At 41.0% G+C, this 24,720-nt stretch overlaps 1 protein-coding gene and 1 long non-coding RNA gene across 3 annotated transcripts in view; one reads left to right on the plus strand and one right to left on the minus strand.

Moving 5' to 3' along the window:
- LOC147152990 (metabotropic glutamate receptor 4-like) overlaps positions 1-24,720 on the minus strand; it is a 130,793-nt gene that overhangs the window by 74,381 nt on the left and 31,692 nt on the right. For both annotated transcript variants that reach the window (XM_086012126.1, XM_086012212.1), the window contains exon 2: positions 13,665-14,623. In XM_086012126.1, the coding sequence (XP_085868252.1) occupies positions 13,665-14,171 (507 nt within the window). In that variant the 5' untranslated portion in view covers positions 14,172-14,623. The remainder of the gene's footprint in view (positions 1-13,664; positions 14,624-24,720) is intronic.
- Positions 459-14,502, plus strand: LOC147152991 (uncharacterized). Its single transcript, XR_015081840.1, has 4 exons — positions 459-558; positions 3,936-4,059; positions 4,564-4,650; positions 14,393-14,502. It is a non-coding gene; the product is annotated as an uncharacterized LOC147152991 (long non-coding RNA).

The raw sequence follows: 24,720 nt of genomic DNA on the forward strand, positions 1-24,720 counted from the left end.
TTTTACAGCATAGCTTTGCCTGTGCTGAACGGTGCAAAAGAAAGTCAATTTCATTTGATGTTTTTTGCTCGATGAGATACCTATGTATCCTTGTATATGACACATCAGATTCTGAATTTTATCTGGAAAAGAGCAAAAAGAAAATGCTTGTAAAGGGGCAGGGAGACGATTATTGACATGGTTCCGTCTGTTACATTCATTATAGTAGAAGTTGAAGTAGAGGCAGTAAACAACAGTACATAGTGCTAATTGCACATTGCGTTGCCTTGTGTTTGAAATACAAATAAAACTGCCTTGGGTAATGTGAAATGCGAAATGTGACTGTCACTTGCTGAGGTGGGTAGAAGAGAAGAGACAAACGTTGTCCACTTATCATAAGAGCTGCCACGGCAACAGCCATACAGCAGGAGTCTTCACTCCTGTTCCTCGAGGGCCAGTGTCCTGCCTGTTTTCCATCTCTCCCTGCCACAGATATTCACCAAAGGTCTGCAGAATCTGGATAACGATCCTGATCATTTGAATCAGGTGTGTGTTGCAGCAGGGACAGACGGAAAACAGGTAGGACACCGGCCCTCGGGGAACAATATTGAAGACCCCCTGCTATACAGTCTTCTTACGCAGAATGGAAATGTACTGTATGCAGTGCTTTTCAAATGCATAGTATGTAATGTGACTTTCCTGAATGTAAATATGAATTGGAGCCCATTCCCCTGTGACATTAAGCACATCTACAGTTCATGTTCAACTTCTCTACAACTCTGAAAAAGTACTCCTTTGCAAACCCCAATAGTACATCTCATTAAATATTTGATAACAGCATTTTCCAGCTGCACTTGCAGAAAAGAGAAATAGGGCGCAATGATAGCACGTGCAGCTGAGTTAAGTGAATGTGCCTGCAGTCTCTCCGGATTAAAATCAAGCGGGGCCTTGCTAATATCTGAGACCTGATAGCGGGTTTGTTCAGAGCTTGTCATTCCTGCATGGATGTACTTTGATGCTGACCACAGCAGACAGCTAACGTCTCCATGTGTGAGCAAAGCAACCTTTTCATCCGTTGATGACTTTGTGTCCTGCAGGAAGAAGTAAGGAGAAACTTGAGCGCTTTTGGTGAAGAACATGAAATATCTCTCTCTCTCTCTCTCTCTCTCTCTCTCTCTCTCTCTCTCTCTCTCTCTCTCTCTCTCTCTCTCTCTCTCTCTCTCTCTCTCTCTCTCTCTCTCTCTCTCTCTCTCCTCTCTCTCTCTCTCTCTCTCTCTCTCTCTCTCTCTCTCCTCTCTCTCTCTCTCCTCTCTCTCTCTCTCTCTCTCTCTCTCTCTCTCTCTCTCTCTCTCTCTCTCTCTCTCTCTCTCTCTCTCTCTCTCTCTCTCTCTCTCATCCATCTTTTTTAACATAAAAAAAAAAACAACTTCATTGTGGTTGTGTGAGGAAACTAGATGGCAGCAAAAGAAGAGTCAAATGCATATATACATATATATTAACTCAAGGAATATGCAACCCAATCATCTCCAAAGCACTTTCTTGTCATCACTCTTCACAACTGATATTTTTGAAACTTTCAGTGTTTGTCTGTCTGTTCCATTGATTTGTGTCCTGCATGGCATGGTTGAGGTCCAATATCAAATCCAGCCATCTTTGTATCAATATTTTTTTAAAGGAGACATATTATATATTTCACAATTTAAAACAGTTCCCACGTATGTTTCAAAGGTGTCTGACATTAATGCCTCAAATTAAACAAAAGATAAAGAATTACAGCGTAATCACTTCGTTTTGTAGGGGTGCAGGGATTATGGGGGGCTTCATAACTATGACTGCGGGCGACAAAGTAAGCAGCTGTCAATGTTGCTATTTTTCCAAAAAAGTGACAAGCAGCAGCTCTAGGGAATTTTTGTGGTTAGGGTTATCAGCGATTTCTCCCACAATGCAAATGAAAATCACTTACATGGAGCCACCAATGGCTAATTTAACCATATCTCCCTATTCCCCATTGAAGCAAGTGTTCAGATTCAGCTGTGTTTTCCCTCGTGGAGATAGCAAGCACTTCATCACAGTGCCACTGGATAACACTTGTCAATTAGTGTTGCGGTGTTGTACATGACATTGCCAAACACAAATACCCACCACCTCCACATTGACATTTTAGCAAACGCTAACGCAAGTGTTTGGCTAATGCTTGTTGATGGTAATACACAGCTGTGCTTACCTTTTGGCTTTGATGTGATTGTGCTTCCGTGCAGTCCAGCAGCCAGGCTCTGGCTGTCGCTTAAAAATTGTTGGATTTAGCAGCCTATCAGCAAAATAATCTTGGTGTGGAGCGGTTATTATGTAAACCTGCTCCCCCTTGCTTGAGTGAGTTTATTATGTTAAGATCCAGCATCAGTGTGAAAAGAACCAGAGAATTCACTAGAGGTGACTGTGCAGTACTACATAGACAAACTACTTTCAGTAATCAAGTTTTATCAGTTAAAGGTACTGTGGTCTGGAATGAGATTCCTATTCAAATAAGAGACTGCACCACTTTAAGCACTTTTAAAGTCAATCTAAAAAAGTGGCTGAAAAGAAACCAAATTTGTGAGCACTTGTTTTAAATCAAGCTTCTATGTGCCCTCTTGTTAGTATTATTATTGGATATTTATTTTTTGGTTTTGTTTTGTATGTCACTGATGTGTCAGTTCTATGTGCAGATTTCTTTCTGTCCTTTCCTTTATCGGTGTTGTTATTGTTATGTTCCTTCTTTTGACCTGCTAGGGACTGCGGATGGAAGGTAGCCGTTGGCTAATTCTGGCATATTTACATGTAAATGTTCATTAATCTGCACTGTCCCTTTTAAATAAATGAATTACAAATATTGACTAACCTGATTGTGATAACATAAGGTACACATTTCAGAATGACTCGCTCATAGACACATTTTCATATACCAAAAGATTCACTTGACTGTAATTTCACGCATTTAACATTTACAATCAGGAAGCTAGTGTGACGATAGCTGGTGATTCTGCTATCTTAGTAGGGATACGGAAACTCCCAAAAGGGGAAGTGGTCCATTTCGACCCATTATGTTTGCATTAACTGGTTGATTTACGTACAGAAGCAGTAATGTATGCATGCACCCACGTTACTGTTTTTTTCCCTCTGCATTGTTCCAACGGGGGAAAAAAACAAGATAAATCTGTTCATCTGTGAATAATGGGGAAAAAATTGGAGGGGCATGGCAATGTGATTAAACTGTTGCTCATTGGCGTCATTCCAAAGACAACAAATCAAGTGTGAGTTGTCAACAGTCTCTCAACAGTACAATGGCACTGTATATAAAAGGGGGCAAAAAAAGCTTCAGCTCTGGCAGCTCTAGCGACTATATTTCTCACAATGTTGGTACAACATGTCGTTCGTTTACAATCTCTATCACCTACAGTTTTATATGGCGTGAAAACCTGCTGACTTCAATCAAAGCTGCATAACTCAAGAAAAAGCTCCGCACAGCGACTAAATTACCAACCACAGTGCTAACATATTTGGATTCATTTTTTGTGTAATAAAGCTCAGATGATGCATTTGTCTTTATTTATTTTCAACCATGCTCTGCAATGCGTTGGTGACCATCGCAGGGTTGTACCCCGCCTTTCTCTCAAAATCAGCCGCAGTTGGCTCGAGCTCACAAAGAGTAAGCAATATTTCATTGTCCAGGTTCACATAGAAATCAATGGATTAATTTGTGCTGAGCTTAGTGTAGTGCTGGCCCCGAGTGACATTTCAATTAAACTTCCAACAGAGACTGTTATTATTATTATTATTATTATTTGAAATCACATCAGAATACTAGTAAATTAGTCTTGCGTTGTTACAGATCTTCAAGCTATTGAGTTCTAGCTGATATATTGACAATCCATCCATCCATCCATCCTCTATTCCATATTTCTCTTCACTAGTCACAGGTGTCGCCAAGCCTGTGCCCGCTGAGTTCTGCAAAGAGGGAACACCCTGGATCGGTCGCCAGCCAGTCGGTAGATTGACAGGATTTTCCCAATTTGGCAACAAATTTGTACTTTTAAGATGAAGGTAACATCTCATAATAAAAACCAAAAATATTATTAGCATTATTATTGGAGCGTATGTTTTTGCAGTTGATTTTTGTATGACAAGATGCACTTAATCACCAAGCCGAAATGTGCAGGAAGGCTCATTGGTAACTGATCTTCTTAGCTTGGTAGCCAAACATCGTCTTTGTGTTTCTAGGTTAAGATAATATTTTTGCAGACTAACAGTACGCAATTTGTTAATGTGATAACTTGATGATTACAGCATTCACCTGCTGCATTCCCTTTTGACAGCGAGCCGAAACTACTGCATTTAACTTATTCATTAACTTTGGTAAACTCAGTTTTGTGCTCATCTTTGATCAGCTGACATTGTCACTTTGACAGCTCAAGTATTAAAAAGTGAAATGAATACAATTAGAATTGCCGCCCTTCACACAATCAATACGAGAGCTGTCATGAAACTATTGATCACTCTTGATTTAATGTTTTGGAGTTACTGAAGGCTTTCTGATTTCTTTCCAAGCTTTCTTAAAGTCGACTAAATCTGAGCCACTGCAGCCTGGGATGCCAGCGGGATGATGGATGGTGGGCTGATGTTGAGATCTTGCAGGTTAGACATCTCCCTGAGCCTTTAATCCCACGCTCTTTTCTAGGATGTGATGGCACTGCCTCTGTTTGCTGGATTTTGTTCACTAGAAATTGTTTTTTGTTCTTTGAAACTATTAAAGATGCGTTAGAGTGGAGTGCCACATGTACACGGCAAGTGTGGGCGAGACGGCAGCCAATTTGGTAAACTGACAGCAAGAAATCCTATGTTGTGTCCCCCTATTGAGGCTCTTGGCCGTCTGATTCTCACAGCAATACTCAGCAGAATGGAAGTCTATTTAAAAAAAAAGTTATCCCCCCCCCCGCCCCGCCAACATTCCCTCAGTCGACCTGCCACTTGCACACTAATTAAACAGCTGAAATTAATTTGCATGAGATTTTTCAAATGAAGGGAGGGAAGGTGCCAGAGGAGAGAGGCAGACTGGTGCTTATTGTGAATGTGCTTGCTGATTACGAGCAGGGGCTCTTATTGCTTGCAAAGGGATTTCAAAACTTTAAGTGCAAATGGATGAACTGGAGCAAGAATAAAAAGGTATGATTCTTAGAAAGCTTCGCTTGGGAAATGGCCGTGCCTTTTTGGGCAGGAATAGTGAGCTGGATCTGAGTAAATCCTCACTGAAAAGCAGCTCCTGTGCAACCAAAGAGATGCACAGTTTCGTGGATTTGGTGTGTTCTCCTCTAAAGGTCAAGTTGAAGGGCAAAGCCCACTGGTCTGTGAAGTGATGAGGCCATTTCCTTCAAGCTTGCTTATTTTTCCTTTGCGTTCAGATTATTGCTGTTTGGAGGGCTAAGGCACTTCAATGTTTATGAAATTTATTGGCTTTGATTTCTAGCTTTTAACGCGGAAGTCGACCAAGACATATTTTGTGTAAGAATATGTTCTATGCAGGTCCACCAGTTGAAACACAGTATTCTGATTAATATTGTGTTTTTGAAATATGAGTCAAGCAACAAAATCCACCCGTTTTTAGCCATCTCTGGGAGCGTCCATTTTGTAACATGATATGATAAAAATGATATAACACACCCTGAGGGGCTCAGATGACCAATCATCAGCTTCAGAAAACAGGTGAGACGTGTTTGGTCGTTATCTGAACCCTGAGTGTCTTTGATGTCCTTTTCAGTCGACAGAACTGACAAAAGATGGCTAAAAACGGGTGGATTTTGCTGCTTAACTCGTATTTCATATGAATCATATTGCCTTGTTTCAACTAGTGGGCCTGCATTAGAACATATTCTTGAAAAAAGTATGTTTGGGCCGACTTGCCTTTAAGGAATGTGCTGTGGAAATAAACTATAGCATGTTAGCATGATGGGCGGCACGGTGGTCCACTGGTTTGCACGTCCACCTCACGGTGCAGAGGTTGTGTGTTCAAATCCAGCCCTGGCCTTCCTGTGCTGTGTTTGCATGTTCTTCCCATGCCTCCGTGGGTTTTCTCCGGGTACTCCGGTTTCCTACCACATTCCAAAAAAATCCATGATTGGTTGATCGGTCACCTAAATTGTTCCTAGGTATGATTGCGAATGCCAATCTTTGTTTGTTTGTGTGTGCCACATGATTGGCTGGCAACCTATTCAGGGTGTACCGCGCCTACTACCCGAAGACAGTTGGGAGAGGCTCCAGCACGCCTGTGACCCTTGTGAGGATAAGCAGTATAGATAATGGATGGATGTTAGCATGAAAATGCTCTTTTAATGGTACTGAACTTTGAAATGCATCCCTTGTCCAGACTGTACATTGCAAATGTGCTAAATATGATACACAGCTTGGGTGCTAGTAAGACCTCATAAGACTGCACTAAGACTTCAATTTCCTACTACTTATACCTACTTACATAAAAGACAAGGCATTTAAAAAATAATTAGGGCCCCACTTTTGGGCTGAGCACAAGTCGAGAGTGCAAGCACTGTTTAACTGTGTGCATGAGTGGAGTTTTCTTTCTTTTGTTTTATTCCTAGACTTTGCACAGGTAGAATTGGGCGTAATAGGCTTTCGTGCAACGTTGTGGGATGGAAGTAGTAGTATTTGCATCAAAATCAGGGTGGACGGAGGCGCAGTGCACCCGATTATTCCGTTCTTGACATTCTGGAAACTGTTGATTCAGGTAAAATCCAAGCTCTCCCCTTGCAGGTGATGTAATCAGTCATGCATATGATGTGGGCAATTGGAGACCGCCTTGCACCCTCACTCGTGCATCCGAGTGTGAACGCCCCCAAATAGGGACGGACGGGGGTGCTATTAAAATATGTTTAATAATATAATGACTATAAGTTATTAAATGAATTAATTTCTACAACGACTCAGAGAGATTGCCCCACGCCGGTGTCATATTTTTAAATGAAATACCAAGACATCCAGCATACACATACACGGAGCGCGGAATTTGTCCGCCTCGATGAAATACACCAAAATCGTGTTATACTACCTGCACACAGAGTTAGACCTGCTTTTTGCGAGTCTAAAATCTGGTCTACTTTTTGTAGCCAAATTTGCGCGTCAGGAACGCCCAGTGAGGTGTAGCGCATCTACCAAATTCGCAAACGGGCTGAACTAGGTCATTACCCCGACACAAAAATGACAATACACCGATTTTTATGCTGAGCGCAGACTACTTTCTGTTACCAAATTGTCTGATAAGTCGGAGGCGAGGCATCTTCATTCGCTGGAACGCCCCGAGCGGTTAATCACAGCCCCAAACCACCGAAATGAACTAATACACATTTTTACACCAAGCACATGGGTAGCAGTCTACCAAAATAGGGCCTTTTAAGTTTGTCTCTGATAAAATGCATAGAGTATGTAAAAAAAGCATACTATATGATGTACCCCTTTATTTAATCATTCTCCCATTCTTAACTCATTCATTGCCAGGCATTTTCAGACCCTCTTTTACCCTAACGTTTGAAAAAAAATTGAATAAAATATAATTAAGTTCATGGGGTTGAATGGATGGACTGTGAAAAGACAAGAAAATTCGTCAGTGGCAGTGAATGAGTTAATTATGGTTGTAAACCAACATATATTAAATGTTATTTTTCAAGTCTAAATGAAAAACCGGTGAAGAAACCCAAGGTGATGCCATTTTAAACACATAAAAGTTGAATTGCTTCATTTACATTTGCATAATTGTCAGTGATTGAGATAGTTAGTTTCAAACCAAGTAGCCAATTAGTTTAGCTCTGGTAGGGCTGAGGGGGGTTGAAAGCGATATAGAGAATGGATGGATGGATGGATGGATGTTTAGATTGGATGATGAAAACGGGGCGAATACTGACATTATTGTCCATCCATCCATTATCCATACCGCTTATCCTCACAAGGGTCGCGGGCGTGCTGGAGCCTATCCCAGCTGTCTTCGGGCAGTAGGCGGGGGACACCCTGAATTGGTTGCCAGCCAATCGCAGGGCACACAGAGACAAACATCCGCACTCACAATCACACCTAGGGGCAAATTAGAGTGTCCAATCAACTTACCATGCATGTTTTTGGAATGTGGGAGGAGCCCGGAGGACCCGACGAAAAAGCGCGCAGGCACGGGGAGAACATGCAAATTCCACACAGGGTGCCGGGATCGAACCCACGACCTCTGAACTGTGAGGCGGACGTGCTAACCAGTCGATCACCGTGCCGCCCTGACATTATTGTAAATCTTCAAATTCACTCTTATTCTTTCACAGATGTCTTTTTTTGCGGTACGCACTGTCGATGTTAAGTGGTTACACTGCAACACATTAACTGTCTCAAAGTAGGCTGTGTAGAAATGCAGCAACCTTTACATAAAACGTTTCAATGCCTGATGGAGATCGTATTTGGCCTCCAGGGTTGATGATGAATTCATAAGTGTGCATTTAGAGCAGGTGTATGCACATTTTTGATCTTCTCTAAAGCTTTTAGTGTAGGCTGACAGGGTAATCCAATAAGCGCATGGTCTCAACACAGTGAAATGCAAGGATGAAATCGGGGTGGAGGTGTGTGTGGGGGAATGAGGCACCATGGCTCATGCCCTCTCTCTGTCTGTCTGTAATGAAGGATGAGAGAGGCAGATGGAACTTTGCAGACAGTACAACAGGAAAGGTAACCCCATTTCTTTGTGCTGAGAGAACCTATCCACCTTTCTCCCTGATGTTTCTGCAGTGCCAAGCCTACACACAGGAAAGACTTGTGCACACCGGCTTGTACATTATTTACAAAGCTTCTGGGTAGAAGCTCCCCCCCCCCCCTTTCTCTTTGTCTCAGTAAGTCAACTTCAACACCTGAAACACGGCCTTGTTTTGTGACTGCTGATGCCATATGCCTCATGCCATGTCAGTAATACTCAGGTTAGAAGAGTAGCCAAAAATTGCACACAAGAGCGTTGCTACACTTGAATAATATAACGCAAATAAAAAGCAGTCCTCCTAAAAAAGACTTGAGTCATTGAAACACATTAAATAGACACAATTAGAACATAGTAATGAGCAACTTCAGAAATTGCAGCACACAATAATCACTTAAATTGCAACCATCGTCAATTACAGCTTCCAAAAATAACAAATTAAGGCAAATTTGGCCATGAGAAATTGCCTCAAATTGTCTCTTTACTCTCAGGAAACAGTACAATAGGCTCACCAGCCAGCGATTACATGGAGAAGTAGTGTGTCAAGTAAACAGAGACTGAATGTGTGAACGTGTATTTTATACTGGAACAGTCACGTGACAGCGTGCGAAGCAGGAATCTCTCCGACAAACCAAAACCAAAGGATTGTGCAAACAATAACAGATAGATAGATCAAAATAAAAAGCGAGCTTAATGCATAAATGTAACAAGGTAAAAGTTTTGTTTCTTCGCACTATCCTACGCTACCAACACTAACTGCTTGGTGCATGAATGGCCAGAGTGGTGTAATCAGAGCTGGACTTCGGGGTTGAAAGAAGGAGCTTTCAACCCCATTCCCTTGGCATCAATTACATAACAGGATTGTAAAATATTCATAACACACTACCAGAACGGATTCCTGCTTACTCGAGAGTGCTGAACAAACACTTTGCAGTCAGCCACTCAGAGACTGAGGGGAAGATAAAGAAAAGGCCAAAAGTTTAGGGGCTGAAAACATGAAGCCAATTACAGTGGACAAATAAATTATTCCCTCATGGATATGGCAACCAGCTACAAAAAGACTGCACAAAGGAAGCTGGTTGGAGAACTGCATTAAGTTAGACTGCCTTCAAACTTGTGCTCTTTGTGTGTGAACATAGACAAATGATAAAGCTGTTCAACTAAAGCAGCAAAGCAAACTAACAAAAATATGCTACAGCCGCAAAATTGTAAGATTTGTCTCTGTCTATTAACAACTGTGTATGTCACATTTGTGATGTACTGCTCCTGTTTTCAAGAGCAGCACATTTATTTCATACGAAATGTAGGCTTTTGGAAAATTGTATATTTATTAATAAGTCAATTATGTTGCTTGTGTTATAAAGTGTGAAAGCAGATTCACAGTAATCTAAAAGTCAATAATCTATAGTCAATCTGTGTAAGGAATGCTTTCAACAAAGACCACTTTGATTTACCTGTTTGTTTTGTTTTAGCTTTTAACGACAGCAGTGAATATATTGTATTGAAAACGCTGAAGGAATATTTATATAATGACACGTTAGAATATGTATCATTCAAACAACAGTAGGTAATGTTGCGTGATTTTAGATTGAGCGCAGCAATTCAACTGGATTCAGCAAAACCATGCTATTGACAGTATATGGAGGAGAATATGGATCATCACATATTAAAAAGTCCATACTGTCATAGTATAGGATCAGGCAGCAATGAAAAAGACTATAGCTTCAAGCTCAGTACGGAAACGTGCTGAGAGATGCATAGTCTTACTTTTCAAATCATTAAAGGGAAGTGGGGAGCAGTGAGACCTGTTCACCACTCAGAGGAATCCTAATTATGGTTTTATGTGACTATAATGATAGAGAAAAAAGCCGGAGCCCGCTGTCTGAGCCATACCGCGTGGGAGTACAACCTTAAGTTTACTTATTAGTCAATGGGCTCAAAAGATTGCAAGATTGAAAGAATGTCATGCACGGATGGTTTTTTTGGTCGGCGGCGGCGGCGGGTGGGCGTACCGACAGAATGTAAGGACGGAAGCGCTTTAAAAGGACGAGGACAGTTGGAGTCGGAGGACCGTAATTTTTATGAATAAGGACGGAGGGACGAGGATGGAAGGGTACCCAGGTCGCGGACAGAGGACGGGCCGGCAAAAAAGGCTAAATTTCCCAGCTCTGTTAATGACAATGCACATATGCATATACATATTAAAATTGCCATCTGTATGGCATTGTTAGTACATTATTGTTGTCGGATACACATTTACAGTATATGCACATGCAAATGTGAAAGACGTATGAAGACAAAGAAATAAACAAGCAGCATGTTTTTGCTTTACACTATTTTGTGGGAGGGTCACTGATAGTGTAGTGGTACACACGCCTGAGTTGTGTGCGGGCAGCGTGGGATCGATTCCCGCTCAGTGACGGTGTCTGTGTGTGTGTGTGGCCTGCAACTGGCTGGCGACCAGTTCGGGGTGTAGCCTGCCTCCGCCCGTTGATGGCTGGGATAGGCTCCAGCAACTCCCCGCGACCCTGTATAGGATAAGCGGTTTGGAAGATGATGATGACACTATTTTGTGGGTTTTGTTCATCAAGCCCAGCAATTAAAATGTTCAAGGTGATCAAAATAAGACGCCGGCTGTAGCAGTGTTTGGACACAACTTGCTTCTTCTGTTGCTGTTTGCTCTTTCATTAGTCTGATTTGCATGTGTATGCTCTCTGGTGTTCAGATACCATTATGTGAGCTGCTGTAATCTGTAGGGCAAATAACTGCATGCGTCTTCACATTTATGAGACCTATTTGCACTGATGCCTTGGGGGGCGGGGGTGAAAATTTCCTGAACTCTTTACAGGCCTCGGTTTGGCATCTTCTCATATCAAATCCATTGTTCCCAAGAACACTCTGTCTTGTGCAGCTAGTGCTCACAGAGCAGCTCAGTGACCTTTGATAAGATACAAGTTAAGCTAGTTCGTTCCACCTACGGGTATAATAATTGGAACAGGCAGGAACACCCCGGCAAAATCCTACCAACAGCTAGTTAAGTTTGTGACGCCGTATCACAACCCTGAAAATGAACCGGCCCTGGTAGCCTGCCTAGCTGTGGGCCTTCCTGGCATTAATGAAATCAATCTCTGTTGGAAAAGTTGCAACCGAGTATAGGCCTATGAGGTGTTATGAGGCCTCTTCTGCTATGAGCCCGTAGGTAAAGCGGAGAGGAAAAAGGTTTGTCTTGTTTTAAGACTTTCAGAGCAAATATACAGCATCCTCAGAATGGAGTGTGTCTACTCAACAGCACACAGTGGATATAAAAAGTCCCCACACCCTTGTTAAAATGTCAGGTTTTTGTGATGTAGAAAATGAGAACAAGAGCATCTTTATTATCTATAATGTGAACAGTAAAAATGAAAAGCAAATTGGAATCTTTTATGGGGGAAATATAAAAACTTGGTTGCATAAATATGCCACCCTTAAACTAATACTTGGTTGAAGCACCTTTTGATTTTATTACTGCACTTTATCAGTCTATCAGCATGCGACATCTCGACTTGGCTGGGCCATTCCAAAATTAATCTTCTGGGGAAGATTATTTTTTGTTTGTATTTGGAAGTACGCTTTGGGTTGGCGAAGGTATCTAGCGAAAGATCAAAGAATTTCTGTCAAAATGAAAATGGCAAACAGCCCTAAATTGTGAAACTGCCCCGCGTTCGTGTGGGTGTGTGCATGTGTATGTTATTCTGGTGATGTTATTTTACATGTCTGCAAATTGTATCCTGTCATCTCTCCACACTAACTCTCACCCAGGCTTCACAGCCTCCCAAGACAGTTCCGTGTCTTCTTTGCCTCACTTTTGGGGATTTTCAGCAATATCACTGCGGCTTTACATTTTCTCCAATTCACATGCTATATCTAATGCCCTGGAAATTAATTTGTTCCCTTCCTGACTGATTAATAATGAAGTGCTTTGAAGCTCTCTGTGGAAATTTCAAGAACATGCTACCAGAACAGATTAACTTCATTTAGGGTTAATCGGTCACTTTGAATGATGACAACTGTGTACTGACTACTATTTAACATTTGGAGTTTGAATGCATTTGCATTCTGTACACTGATGCTCATATTAATTTTGTATATTCCCCTGAAACATTTTAGCTTGATAGGCAGGTTGTGAGTCAGCTGTCGCTAAAAAAATAACATAAAAAGCATTTAAGCAAAAATGCCACTTCCAAGGCAGAGATAATATATACCAGATATATGCCGAGTAAAATAATTCCCCTGTCAAAAAAAGATTAATTTAGATGTGGATTGTTTTCATGCAGATATTTGTCATGTTCTATGTTGGAGGTAAAACACATGCCTAGTTGTCATAATCTAACAATGTTATCTATTATGACCCATTGAGATCAGCATTTTTTTGCAACAGTTAAATGCTCCCAAACCGGTACGCTCTCTTGCCAAACATTTGTCCCTCCACACATCAAGGCACATCATATTGCGTGGCACATCATTAGAAATAAATTGCAATGCAGTGGGCATTAGAATAGTGACAGCTATGACATTCATGCATTGAGGTCCCAACAGCATTGAACACGTTTTTTTTTAAAGCCATTTTTAGGCCATCTGATCATGTCAATCAAAACTGACCTTCATAAGGTTTGTCAACGATTTGTTTTTGCAGCTCTTGTTTTAAGCTCATTCTCATTCTATCTACTGCACATTTGCACAGTGTTATTTTATGCTATTTTATTTTATTGTTGTGCTGTTGTACAGAAGAGGGGAAGCAAACCAATCTCGTTGTACTCTGAGCACAATGACATTAAAGGTATTTGTATTAATCCTCATTAGCTGGCGAGTATAAACTGCTGAGCTACTGGTTCTAGGGAATAAGATCATTTTGAAGATATTGAAGAAGCAGCGCAAGACTGACCTTGAAAAGACGCAGTATATTGGCCACCATGATTGACACAGAGCTCGCAGATGCGCCGATCACTCCGACCACTCGCTCCGGTTTTGTGATGATGGGTGGCCCTCCGCTGAGACACTTGACATCGGTTGAGTCCTTCTCAATCAGCGCCTGTACAAACGTCAGCGACTGCTCAAGAGCATGAGTGTCACGGGAGCAGGTGTCCAAGATGCGAGCGCCCAGAGTGATGTTGGGCAGCAGCTCGTTGTCATTATTGATGCGGTCCAGAGCGAACAGCATGGCCTCCAACCTGTGGATCCCCTTCTCCTTCTTGAGCTCACCACAGGCTTTGCCATCATTTCCTCTTGCGTGCACTGGGAAAAGCCCACCCAGAGATATGTCCCCATCAATGCGTATTGAGTTGAGGTGTGTGTGGCCAGGCATTCTGGATTTGGCTGCCCGGGAGATGACGAAATAACAAGCTAGCAGCGTCAGCCAGTAGCACCAGTCAAAGCCCCCTCGCAGGCTCATTTTGGAGGGCTAAATCAGCATCCAACTGTAGCCCTTTGACCGTAAAAGAGGTGAGCGCACATAAAAGCACATGCAAAAGTCTTCACAGCTAGCCACAATATTTTTCAGGCCACAGTCATCTTCAAGGCTTTCTTCTCACACTTTCCAGCTGGGACACAGCTTGCCTAATTATTCCAGTTCACTTTTCTAAGGTCTTACTCTTTTCTTCTTTGCTCTTTTAGTGTTCCTGCGGTGGAATGTGGTTGCTATGTGCACAACCTCAACGGTGCAGAAGGAGCTGAGACTGAAACTGCAAAGAGCATTCTTAAGACGGCTTGAATAAAAACAAAAGGGAGTACGTTAGCCTTTCTTCTCTGCTCGTGGGGTAATCACTTTGGAGCTTATGGCGTTCTCACTGTCCTTCAGGCGGGCAGAAATTCACAAGCGGGCCCAGTGGACTGCACAGAAAGTGCCTGTGGAGTAAAAGGAAAAGCGTATTAGCAACATTAAAGGGAAATTGAAGGGAATGTGCTTTTTGTGGGGATGCTTCCTAGCATTAGCCCTTCAAAATATTTCATTTGCAGTCACTGCAAATTCTTCCCCATGTCAAACAAACTACCTGTCTGGCATGTAAAGCACGGCCCTTCATCTTTTAATCCACATCTATTTTCAACATCCTTAAATTCTAGATGGGCCCAGGAATAATGTTTTGCATGGCATTTTGTATGGCATTCATTCCTTGAGCGCTTCTAAAGCCCCGCAATGAATTATTTCTTTTTACCTTGAGCAGAACAAATTTGCTGTTGCTTGGCATCTTTCCATTTTCTGCTCTGCTGTTGTGGATCCTCTGTCGCACAAGCGTCAAAAGGTTAAGAAATACTTAGCTAAATGAATTATAAACATGTTTTTTTTTATATGATCTGCAGAGTGGAACAGTGATAGCTATGCCTCTCAGCTAGACTGCTAGACTCTCGTATTGGGCCTATGTCATCTTCTTCCTGTAATTGTGGGTTCTCTCCAATGACGTCCCACAGTCCAAAAACATACAGTATTTGAGTTTCACAAAGGTAAAGTGAAATTTTGTCTGCCGGTATGTTCACTGTATATAAAATCTACTGAAGTTAAAGCGGAAGTCAACCCAAACATATTTTTTTCAAGAATATGTTGCCAGCAGGCCCACTAGTTGAAACATGGCATTCTGATAAATATTGTGTTTGTAGAATATAAGTTAAGCAGCAAAATGCACTCGTTTTTAGCCATCTCTGGGGGCGGCCATTTTGGCTTCTGTCGACTGAAAATGACATCACAACTGCTCACAAATCGTCGAATCATGGCTGACCTGTTTTCTGAATCCGAGCCGTGATTGGTCGTTGTGAGCAGTTGTGATGTCATTTTCAGTCGAAAGAAGACAAACTGGCCACCCCCAGAGATGGCTAAAAACGAGTGCATTAACACTTATTCCACAAACGCAATATTTATCAGAATGCCCCGTTTCAACTAGTAGGCTTGCATAGAATATATTCTTGAAAAAAATGTAAACATTAATTCACAATCATGTGTTATCCCATTATACAAAGTTTAACCGCGGCGAATCTAATCAGCCGAACTATGTCCGCCTCCTACTTCTTGGCTTTGTTATACTCTGCCTTTTGCCTTGCAAAATATATGGACAAGAAAGCTGATCGCATATTGCTTGCTAAGACTTTCGAAATGTACACATGTTTTGTGCTCAACTCTAACACATTTTCATTTTCTATACCACGTTTCATGTTCATGGTGGCAGGGAAGCTGAGTTAGGGCACTTGCTGGACTGGTTATCTGTCAATCACAAGGCGGTCCGATTTACTTCACTTCCAATGTCATTGAACACACCACTGACTTATAAAATACATAAATGGTGTAATAATGCTTCCTCGACGTAGCAAGAAGTGAAGCCACTTGCGGCAAACTTGCGTTGCCACTCACTTGGCGTGTCTAACGTGAATACAATGATTTCTGCATTTCCGCGTCTTTTTTTCTGTCTCGATGGCAAAAATACCAACGGGTACGGCATACGGTTGCACCAATACATCTGGGAGAAGCACTACATACACGTTTCATTGCTCAGAATGTGATTATACATTTTCGCTCAAGGTACAGTATAGCAATAAGTGCTACTCAAAGATTTGCCTGCATCATCTTGTCAGAATCAGGAACAATGAAATGAAATCAAAGCCTATGAGGAAAATAATTGTTGCGAAATGTAAACATCACCTCTGTAAGTCACGATTCAACATGCATTTCCTCCCTACTACAGTATCTTTATGCACTACTCTTCCAGAACCAAACCTAGGGCGATAATATGTTGACTTGTCGTCTTATTCCAGTCTCTTGCTATTTTTTGTGTACATGTTGCAATAATTCTAACCGCATCGACAGCCAGACTCATAGCATTTGGCACAATTTCAGTCGGACGTCTTTGCATTTATCTTGGAAATTCAATTTCAGTCACACAATAATTTGATGTTCTCTGGTGTCACGTAAACATATTCCGCGGGGCGATTCAGTTATTAGTTATCAATCCATCCTAAATGAGCTACAATCGAGTCTAAGCCTTCGGTGACCCTGAACCAGATCAGAGATGTGCCAAATGGATGAATGGAATATTCCTTCATTTATGACACATCTACTATTTGCATCGATATTCTCACAAGGTTTGTTCCACTCGTCACCTCATCAGTTGTGTGGAGACTTCTTGCTCAGTTCTAAACCAATATCGTGGTTGATCTGCACACAGCAGGAGAGTTCTTCAGTCCTCTTTTTTTTTTTTTTTTACATCTTCTTCTGACCAGCTCACCCCCTCTATCTGTATCTGTGAGGCTCTTCTAGTTCATGCTGCTCTTGTAGATGTAAACACAGTCTCCTACTGTGGCACAGCCTGCCTGACCACAAATTCATTTGGGATCAGAAACACCTGCAGCTGTCATCGTTTTTTTTACTTATTTCAATGGGGAAGGAGATGTATTTAAGTTGCTGCTCCAACACAACATATTTTCCCCAATTTTGAGCTCATGCGGAAGCATCTTATTAACGAGGAGGTTTTGAGAGATATGCATGAATTCTAGACAGCTTTTATGTCTTCTAGCGTCCGCATCACTTCTCTTTCTTTTATATCAACATAGCATAATAAAGCTGCCCTGTACACTAACACAGTTCGCATCCTGCTGGGAACCAAAAGGAGATATTTATATAATCTGCACAGATCCTCCCTCTAAAACGCAGCATCCATAATGGATGAGGGCTGAGCGCTCGCTGGAAAACACCTTGTTCTGAGGAAAAGCCTCGATCAGATGGAAGAGGGAAGTGTGGGTGCTTGGGAATGGTCTCTTTAGAAATGAGTTTAAAGTAAGCTGTTACCACCTCACACAATCAAATGGAATGTGGTGCAGGGGCACCTGCCTTTTAGCCACAATTAACTATGTAGCTTTGCAAAGACCCTCGTGAGAAAATGTTAGATAAAAGACTCACCAGCGTGCTTTTACTTTGAGGAGATGGTGGTTTCAAATACCTTTTTGCCGTTTAAAATATTACTTCTCTATTTGGGTCACATTGAAAAAAAGTGGTCATCATATCACACTCTGGACAGGAGTAGAAAACAAATGAGTAACATCTTATTACATTTGTGTGATTATAGCACGCAAAAAAATTGTTTGAATCCTTTTGGAACCTCAAGAAATGTTTTCTGGACATCTGGAATCTTTGCTGCCGCTGCATTGCTGTCCTCACTCGGTGAAACTCAGCATGCACGCTGACGGTTTGAGCACTTGTTTGGATACGAGTCCAGGGGGGGCGTATATACGGATAAACATCAGCTGTCTGCAGAGGCTAGGACTTGTGTACCAAAACCAGGGAGGCGCAGTAAGTCCGACATGCAACCAGAGTCCCCTGCCACTGCACGTACAGTATGTGCTGTTTTTAAAGCAACACCAGTTCTCTAATACGAGTTCTCTTTGGCGTCCCCTTGTTTGCATTGGTGGTTTCCTTTTGGGATACTCTTTGAGGTCCGAAGACATTAGAATTGAGAACAACGTCTTATTTTCTGGGGGGAGGGAAGCAAGGGAATGTCCAACATAGAAAAGCTTCTAAAAGTAAGGAAAGGTCTAAATCTCTGCTCTGCCAAATGATTAAAGTTTGATGCGAATGCAAGAATAATTTAGCAAGCCTCCGAATGCCAGACGGCTGCGAGGAAACCCTGCAGAACAATTAGCTACCATGCCGTGTTTTGATTTTCCAAGTCAAAAGTGATTCCCTCATTGTGTGATATAGCAGAAAAAAAAAGTAGTTGCAGCTATCCCACCATGGGGTTTAAATGATGAACCTTGGAAAGTTTCACTCTTCATAATGATTACATTTAAAGAGGGAACCACATAAATGGTCATTAATATTTAAATTTGATGGATATAAATGAAAATGTGCTTGAACAAGGTCAGCAGTCTACCCACGGTGATCCCATTTTCAATAGCACTGTTCTGGTCGTATTTGTATGGTTTTGTGGTACTTTCAAAATATTTTTTATTTGATCATCGTCAGAAGCCTTCTGAAAAATAATGCATCCAGAAAAAAGGTCCCTCAGAGACAAGCTGCCTCCATCTGACCAAGATGTGCAAATCCAACAGCCATCCATAAGTCCATTTTGACAACTTGAGGTAATGTCTTCAAGTTGAAAGCTTTAAAATGAATATTTGATTGCTCAGAACATGAGGAAATATCAGAAGAGCCTCTATCCCATAATGTAGCACTATGCAATGCATGCTATTGACATTCCCCGTTATTTGAAAACAAAAATGCAGCCTCTTTATCTTTCCAACATGCAGTCATTGTTTCGTTTGCCACCTACAACAGTATGCAACATTTCTCTGCTTCCTTTGTCCATGACAGTTTCTGTTCAAAGCGACATGCGTTTAATAATCACCCACATCAAACTGACTATTGTTTTTAGACAGCAGACGTGTCAAGAAGAAGGAGCGAAGCGACGCATCTCCACATTTCAGCGTGGTGTTAATTGAAGACAACGCAGCACCGTGGGTAAATCACATTGACATTACAAACCACATATGCGTATTGAAAATGCATTCATTATATGACTCAGAGCCACAAACAAGTCACAATCAAGGTAGCGCTGATGAAAAGAAGAAGGCAGAGGGCATAAAACTGCGCTTCAAACCAATGGATTGTTTAAAGGAGACGCGTTTCATTACATGCATTGTAACTCTCTACTCGGCAGTCTGCATCCGCACCATCTCAATAAGTGACGCCAGGCGCAACCCCCACCTCTCCACACCTCCTTTATCTTATTGCGTCTTCGGGCCACTGTCCATTAGCTCGCTCCACCAGAGGCCAGTGATATGACCGATTCTTGTTCTATTCACCCATTAACATTTTCTTCATGCAAAATGCAGATTCCATTAACAAATAGTCAGTGTGGCAGCCCGGGGCCAACTGGCTTGTCGACTCGTTTAATGGGAAAAATGCAGAATGGGACACTTGTCAAAGTTTATTGGAAAACACATCTTGAGAAATGATATGTTGGCCACATGCCAAGTTGCAGAGTCTTAGTGTTTCCTACACAGATTATGTACAGCGGGACACCATTTTAAATGGTGTTTCCTGCCCATATGAACGTATGTAAGATCTGAATTATTCACAGGCAAAACCTAAAAGTCCCTCCCTACATATGCACAATTAATGCAACAAAGGCATTGTGTGGAGGGCAGCAATGACTTGTCCTAGACTCCATTTCTTATTCATGAGAGGATACGTTTCAAGATTGAATGATGATTTTTTTTTTTTTTTTTTTTAATGCAGTGCCTGTGTTTTTACAAGCATCAAGTATCATACAAAAACATCCCAATAATTGGCTGAATGGCCAAGCAGAAGAGCCCAGTAGTGGAAAATGTCACGATAGAGACTATTACAGTGATAATTGTGAGACACTGGGATGTTTAACATTTTAAGTCAGACTACAGTCTCACAGCAACTCACAAAGCAGACACTTACATCCCAAGCTAATATGGAAATATGGTCTCTTTTTTTATTTGTAGTTGTCAGGCACATCATCGGATCCCCCTCATAAGTAGCTGATTTGTTGCGCTCAATATTCAGCATTAAATTGACGAGATGTCTCCGTGAAGCAGTGTTGTTTCTTGTTAGTGTGCATCTTGACAGCAGTAGTGGAGACTAGTATACAAGACATGCATGTTAAAGCAAAACCTGTGTAACCCTTAGAATAAAAAAGGCATATTGGTGCAACTCATTAATACGAATAGCACCACTTGGACTAGAAGTCTGTGGGGTCTATTTTTGTAGACAGCACATATGTGCTTGGTAGTAAAACTGGCTTGATTTTCGTTTTGTTAACCGCCACCCCCGACCCACTCTTCCCCTGCAGCAATCACTGAATTATAAATCACACTGGTCAACAAATTTGATTTATTTTTTTAATCAGAGATGCAAGTAAACATTTCTAGATATTATTTTTATGCTGATTCGGAATCTGGCCTAGTTTTTTCTGGAGCATATCAGGTTTTCATAATAATGATAGCATTATATCAATATATTTAGTAAGATTTATTTAATAGGGAATAGGTTCCGCAACAGGTGTATTGTTTTTCCTAAAACGTCATATTTATACATCACAACGCAAGGTAAAATACGTACTGCACAACTTTTCATAGGTCAAACTTTAAAAAAATGAAAATATCTCGACAACTGATGTGCGAGAAAAAAAAGTGAAGACATTTTTATATCAGCTTCAAAAATATGATTAGGGGCGCATAAATCCATCTCTGATGAAATTTTCCTGTTGGCCAATGTTATTAATAACTGCCAGACTCTTTTACCCTAACGTTTGAAAAAACAATTTTTGAAAAAAATATAAATAAATTCCTGGGATTGAATGGCTGGACTGTGAAAAGACATAAAAACGTTTCTGACAGTAAATGAGTTTAAATAAATCTAAGTAAACCTTGCGTGAAACCTGACAACATTAAAAGATTTATAATCTGACATCTACTCCTCATTCCAATGGAAATTTCAATTCATACAATCTGTGCAAAAATTACCTGATTAGATTAAGGAGTGAGGAACAAGAAAAGTGTAATTGTCCACACTATTATTGATTGCTCAAATTACTGTGTGCAACCATCATCATCATCGTTGTCATCATCATCAGGTGGCATCTTGCCTGTTCAGTCCATCTGACCTGTTAATATTCGCTGTGAAGCAAGCAGACTGTTACTTTTAGATTTGTTGGCAAGAACAAAACCTGTCGAGTCCAAATAACGAACCAAGGCAGCCCACACTGTGAAGCCCTCTCAAAAGCCTCTTTCAGGTTGGAGCATCAAGTAATACCTCGCAAACAGCTCAGAGCCCACTGCAGAGTGTGCACAGTAGATAGTTTTGTCACAGAAAGCAATTGCTCCAACGGCGCCTCCCCCAGCGGTGACAATAGGAAGGCATTTGTCAGGAATCGCAAATTTCAGATCACACTCGGTGCTTCTAAGTATAGCTGGGGTTTAACTGCACCCCTGGAAGCAGGCGCTATGAATACTGCATCTCTCTGATTCCCGCCACCCTGTCAAAGAGGGTTTCACTGTTGAGGGATGCTTGAATGGATAAAGTGGAATTCTTATCATGAGAGCGCCGCCATTTACTTCCTGTCCACATTCCTCTACACAGCCAAGGAGAGGAGCAGATTGTTCACCTCTGAAACAGGTATATTTGAATTGGAAATAGAAGACATGAGCCTGGAGCTTGCATTCTGAAATTTGTTGATCAGTTGTCACCAGCCTAATGTGAAAAATGAGTGACAAAATGTGTAGGCGATGTCAAAAACATTGTCATTCTATAAGCATTGTCCATGGGGACAAGGAAGCTTTATAAAGGCCCGAAAGCAGGTTGAACACAAGCAATGTGAGTTCTGAATGGCTGCCATCATGTCTCCCATTCAGGACTTCTTTTTCCTTGGCATGGTGGGTGGTGGATTCATTCAGTCATGGCTTTCGATGCCGCCTTATGTGGGGTGGATGTGATCGCCAAGACAAATTTGGCTCAGCAATTGTCGCTTTTGACGGCCTGAAACAGCAGCCTGTAGTGCAGCTCAAAGGGAAAACAACAGCGTAGAACTGGGACTGATTGACGCAGTTGCCCAATCAGCCCCATAAAAGGTCTTAGAGCAAAAAGGATTGTGTAATTTGGTCTTCGAATGGAAGCTTCAATTAATGTTCACAGTGTGCTGACTTGTAATCTGTCATTACCGTGTGCTGACTTGTAATCTTTCATTACCATGGTGACCTCAGAGCAGCTACTTTATTGGTCTACAGCAGGGATGAGTAAAAGGCAGCCCATGACTTGTGATGGCAAAATGACACTGCATGAAACACTTATGATTTTTTTTTTTTACTCCTCTAGATGGTGCTCTTGGTTTAAAGAGAAAGGCTAGTGCAATGGAAATGTATTGAACTTCCATGGCAACTTTATACTAAGAGTGAAAAAAAAAGAAAAACAAATCTGTGAATGTGCGAATCCGCGGGTGCTGAACTGTGACTATGCAGGGGTCAACTGTAGATGTAAGTTGTAATATCACCAATCACCACTAGATAGCAGACATGTCTTAGTTGCACTTACACTGGGTCTTACTGCCCTATTACAACACGAATAGACCTAATATTTTTATATTTTTATATTAAAATTTGGAGTGAGTTGATTTTTGTGGGAAAAAATGGACAAAATTATTTCTTGCACTGAATATTGGTTTCTTGTTCAGCAGTTTTGTGTCGTCCTTGAATGGTAATTTTTTATGTAAGTGCTGGAAATAGGTAAAAAAAAATACATCATGTGGTTATTTTGTTGTTTGCTTCAAACCCTTTTTTTGGTCGATCAAGATAGTGGATTTTTTATCCATGCATTGAAAAAAATACTTTCAAAAATGAAATTAAGAGCACATATTATATGCACATATTTTGTCCATATCTAAAATAAACTAAACTAAAAGTTATGTGACTGCCAGTGTGACTAGCTGTAATATGCATGTGTGTGTATATATATGTACTTTTGTATATATGTATGCATGTATGTATGTATATATATCTGTATGTGTGTCTATATGTACATATGTATACATAATGTTATTAAATCGCATTTTCGTTTTTTTCAACTCAACCCTAGGGAGAATTGGGTAGATAAAATAAGACTTTGCTTTCTATCTGCTCTATTTCATTCAAGATTGGAGAACATTTGTGTTCATATTCTATTGTTATTTCTTCTTTTAGAAATGAATGACATAAATGTACCAAATGAAATGAAATGAAAATGAAAAGTCCATTAGGCACCTGAAACCTTTATGGGGTCCTTTAAAACTGGAAAAGGGGTCTGGAAAAGGGCAAGATTGAATAGGGATCATGCAGCGTTTTCTATAAAAGTCGCTGATGTGCTGTGTCTTGGAGGTCAGGAAGGCCCTTTCACACTGCACTGCACGCCGCAGAGGCTGGTGGCACATTCAAAAGCTGCCAAATTCAAAAATGTTCATTTCAAGTGAAGCTCGCTCGTGATGTCATCTTCTCACATCCAATAAGAGAGATGGTCCAGAGTCATTTCAGAGTTGTACAATAATAACAGCATGGCAGAGAAAATCGAGTTATTTATCGATTATTTGTATAAGTGGGTGAACAATCCAGTGTTTGGTGAATTTTAAATCCTGAGGCTTGGGCCAGCTGTCTACAACCGGCTGTCAAACTGCTTCCTGCCCCACCTGAAGTACACCTTGAAGCTTTTTTCATGAAGATGTAGTTCACAGATGAGCCTAAATTCACCTCGATCCTGCCATGCAATTAGCATCAGATTAAATAATTTCCTTTTATTAGCTGCTGTTCATCTTCTCTTCCTTTAAACAATAAGGGCGTAACAAAAAAAAGATTTGAATTGGAAAGTCAGTTATGATTTAAAAGATGCAAGTGAATCGAATCGAATCATTCCACTTTAGAATGTATCCAGATCGGATCATCTTTGATTTCAAAAGATGTAACTTTGAAGATATTGCGTGCACAGATTTTTTAGGTTTGATTACAATAATGCAACAACTTGTGTTTATAAAAAGTAGCAGAGGGAGGTGACATTTCATGTCTTGTACTGAGTACACAATGTGCAGCTTCTGTTGCCGCAATAGTTGCAGATGTGCTTGTCTTTTCAGAAACTGTAACCATCTGTGTGACATTTAATTTTATCTCTGTTTTTTGGGGGATTTTTTGGGGGTCGGGGGGGATATCCTGACCCTTTGTACTGGTGTGCTACATATAGAATAGGTGGATTGCATCCAAGATCAATATTTTGTTTGCTTCTAGAATTAAAATAGAACACCAGAGGGTACATAGAGTATATCGGTTTTGTGTGTATTGTTCATTATTTGAAAGAAACTTGAAATGGAGGAAATTCAATGCACAGTAGAAAGCATGATTAACTTAATGAATATTGGTTGTTATGAAAATAGAATGGGAAAGATGGTAAAAAAAAATGATAATGCTGGTAGAGTGCGTAA

Source organism: Filicampus tigris, chromosome 1 (assembly GCF_054856515.1).
Source record: "Filicampus tigris isolate MCC_2025a chromosome 1, RoL_Ftig_1.0, whole genome shotgun sequence".
Classification (NCBI taxonomy): Eukaryota; Metazoa; Chordata; class Actinopteri; order Syngnathiformes; family Syngnathidae; genus Filicampus; species Filicampus tigris.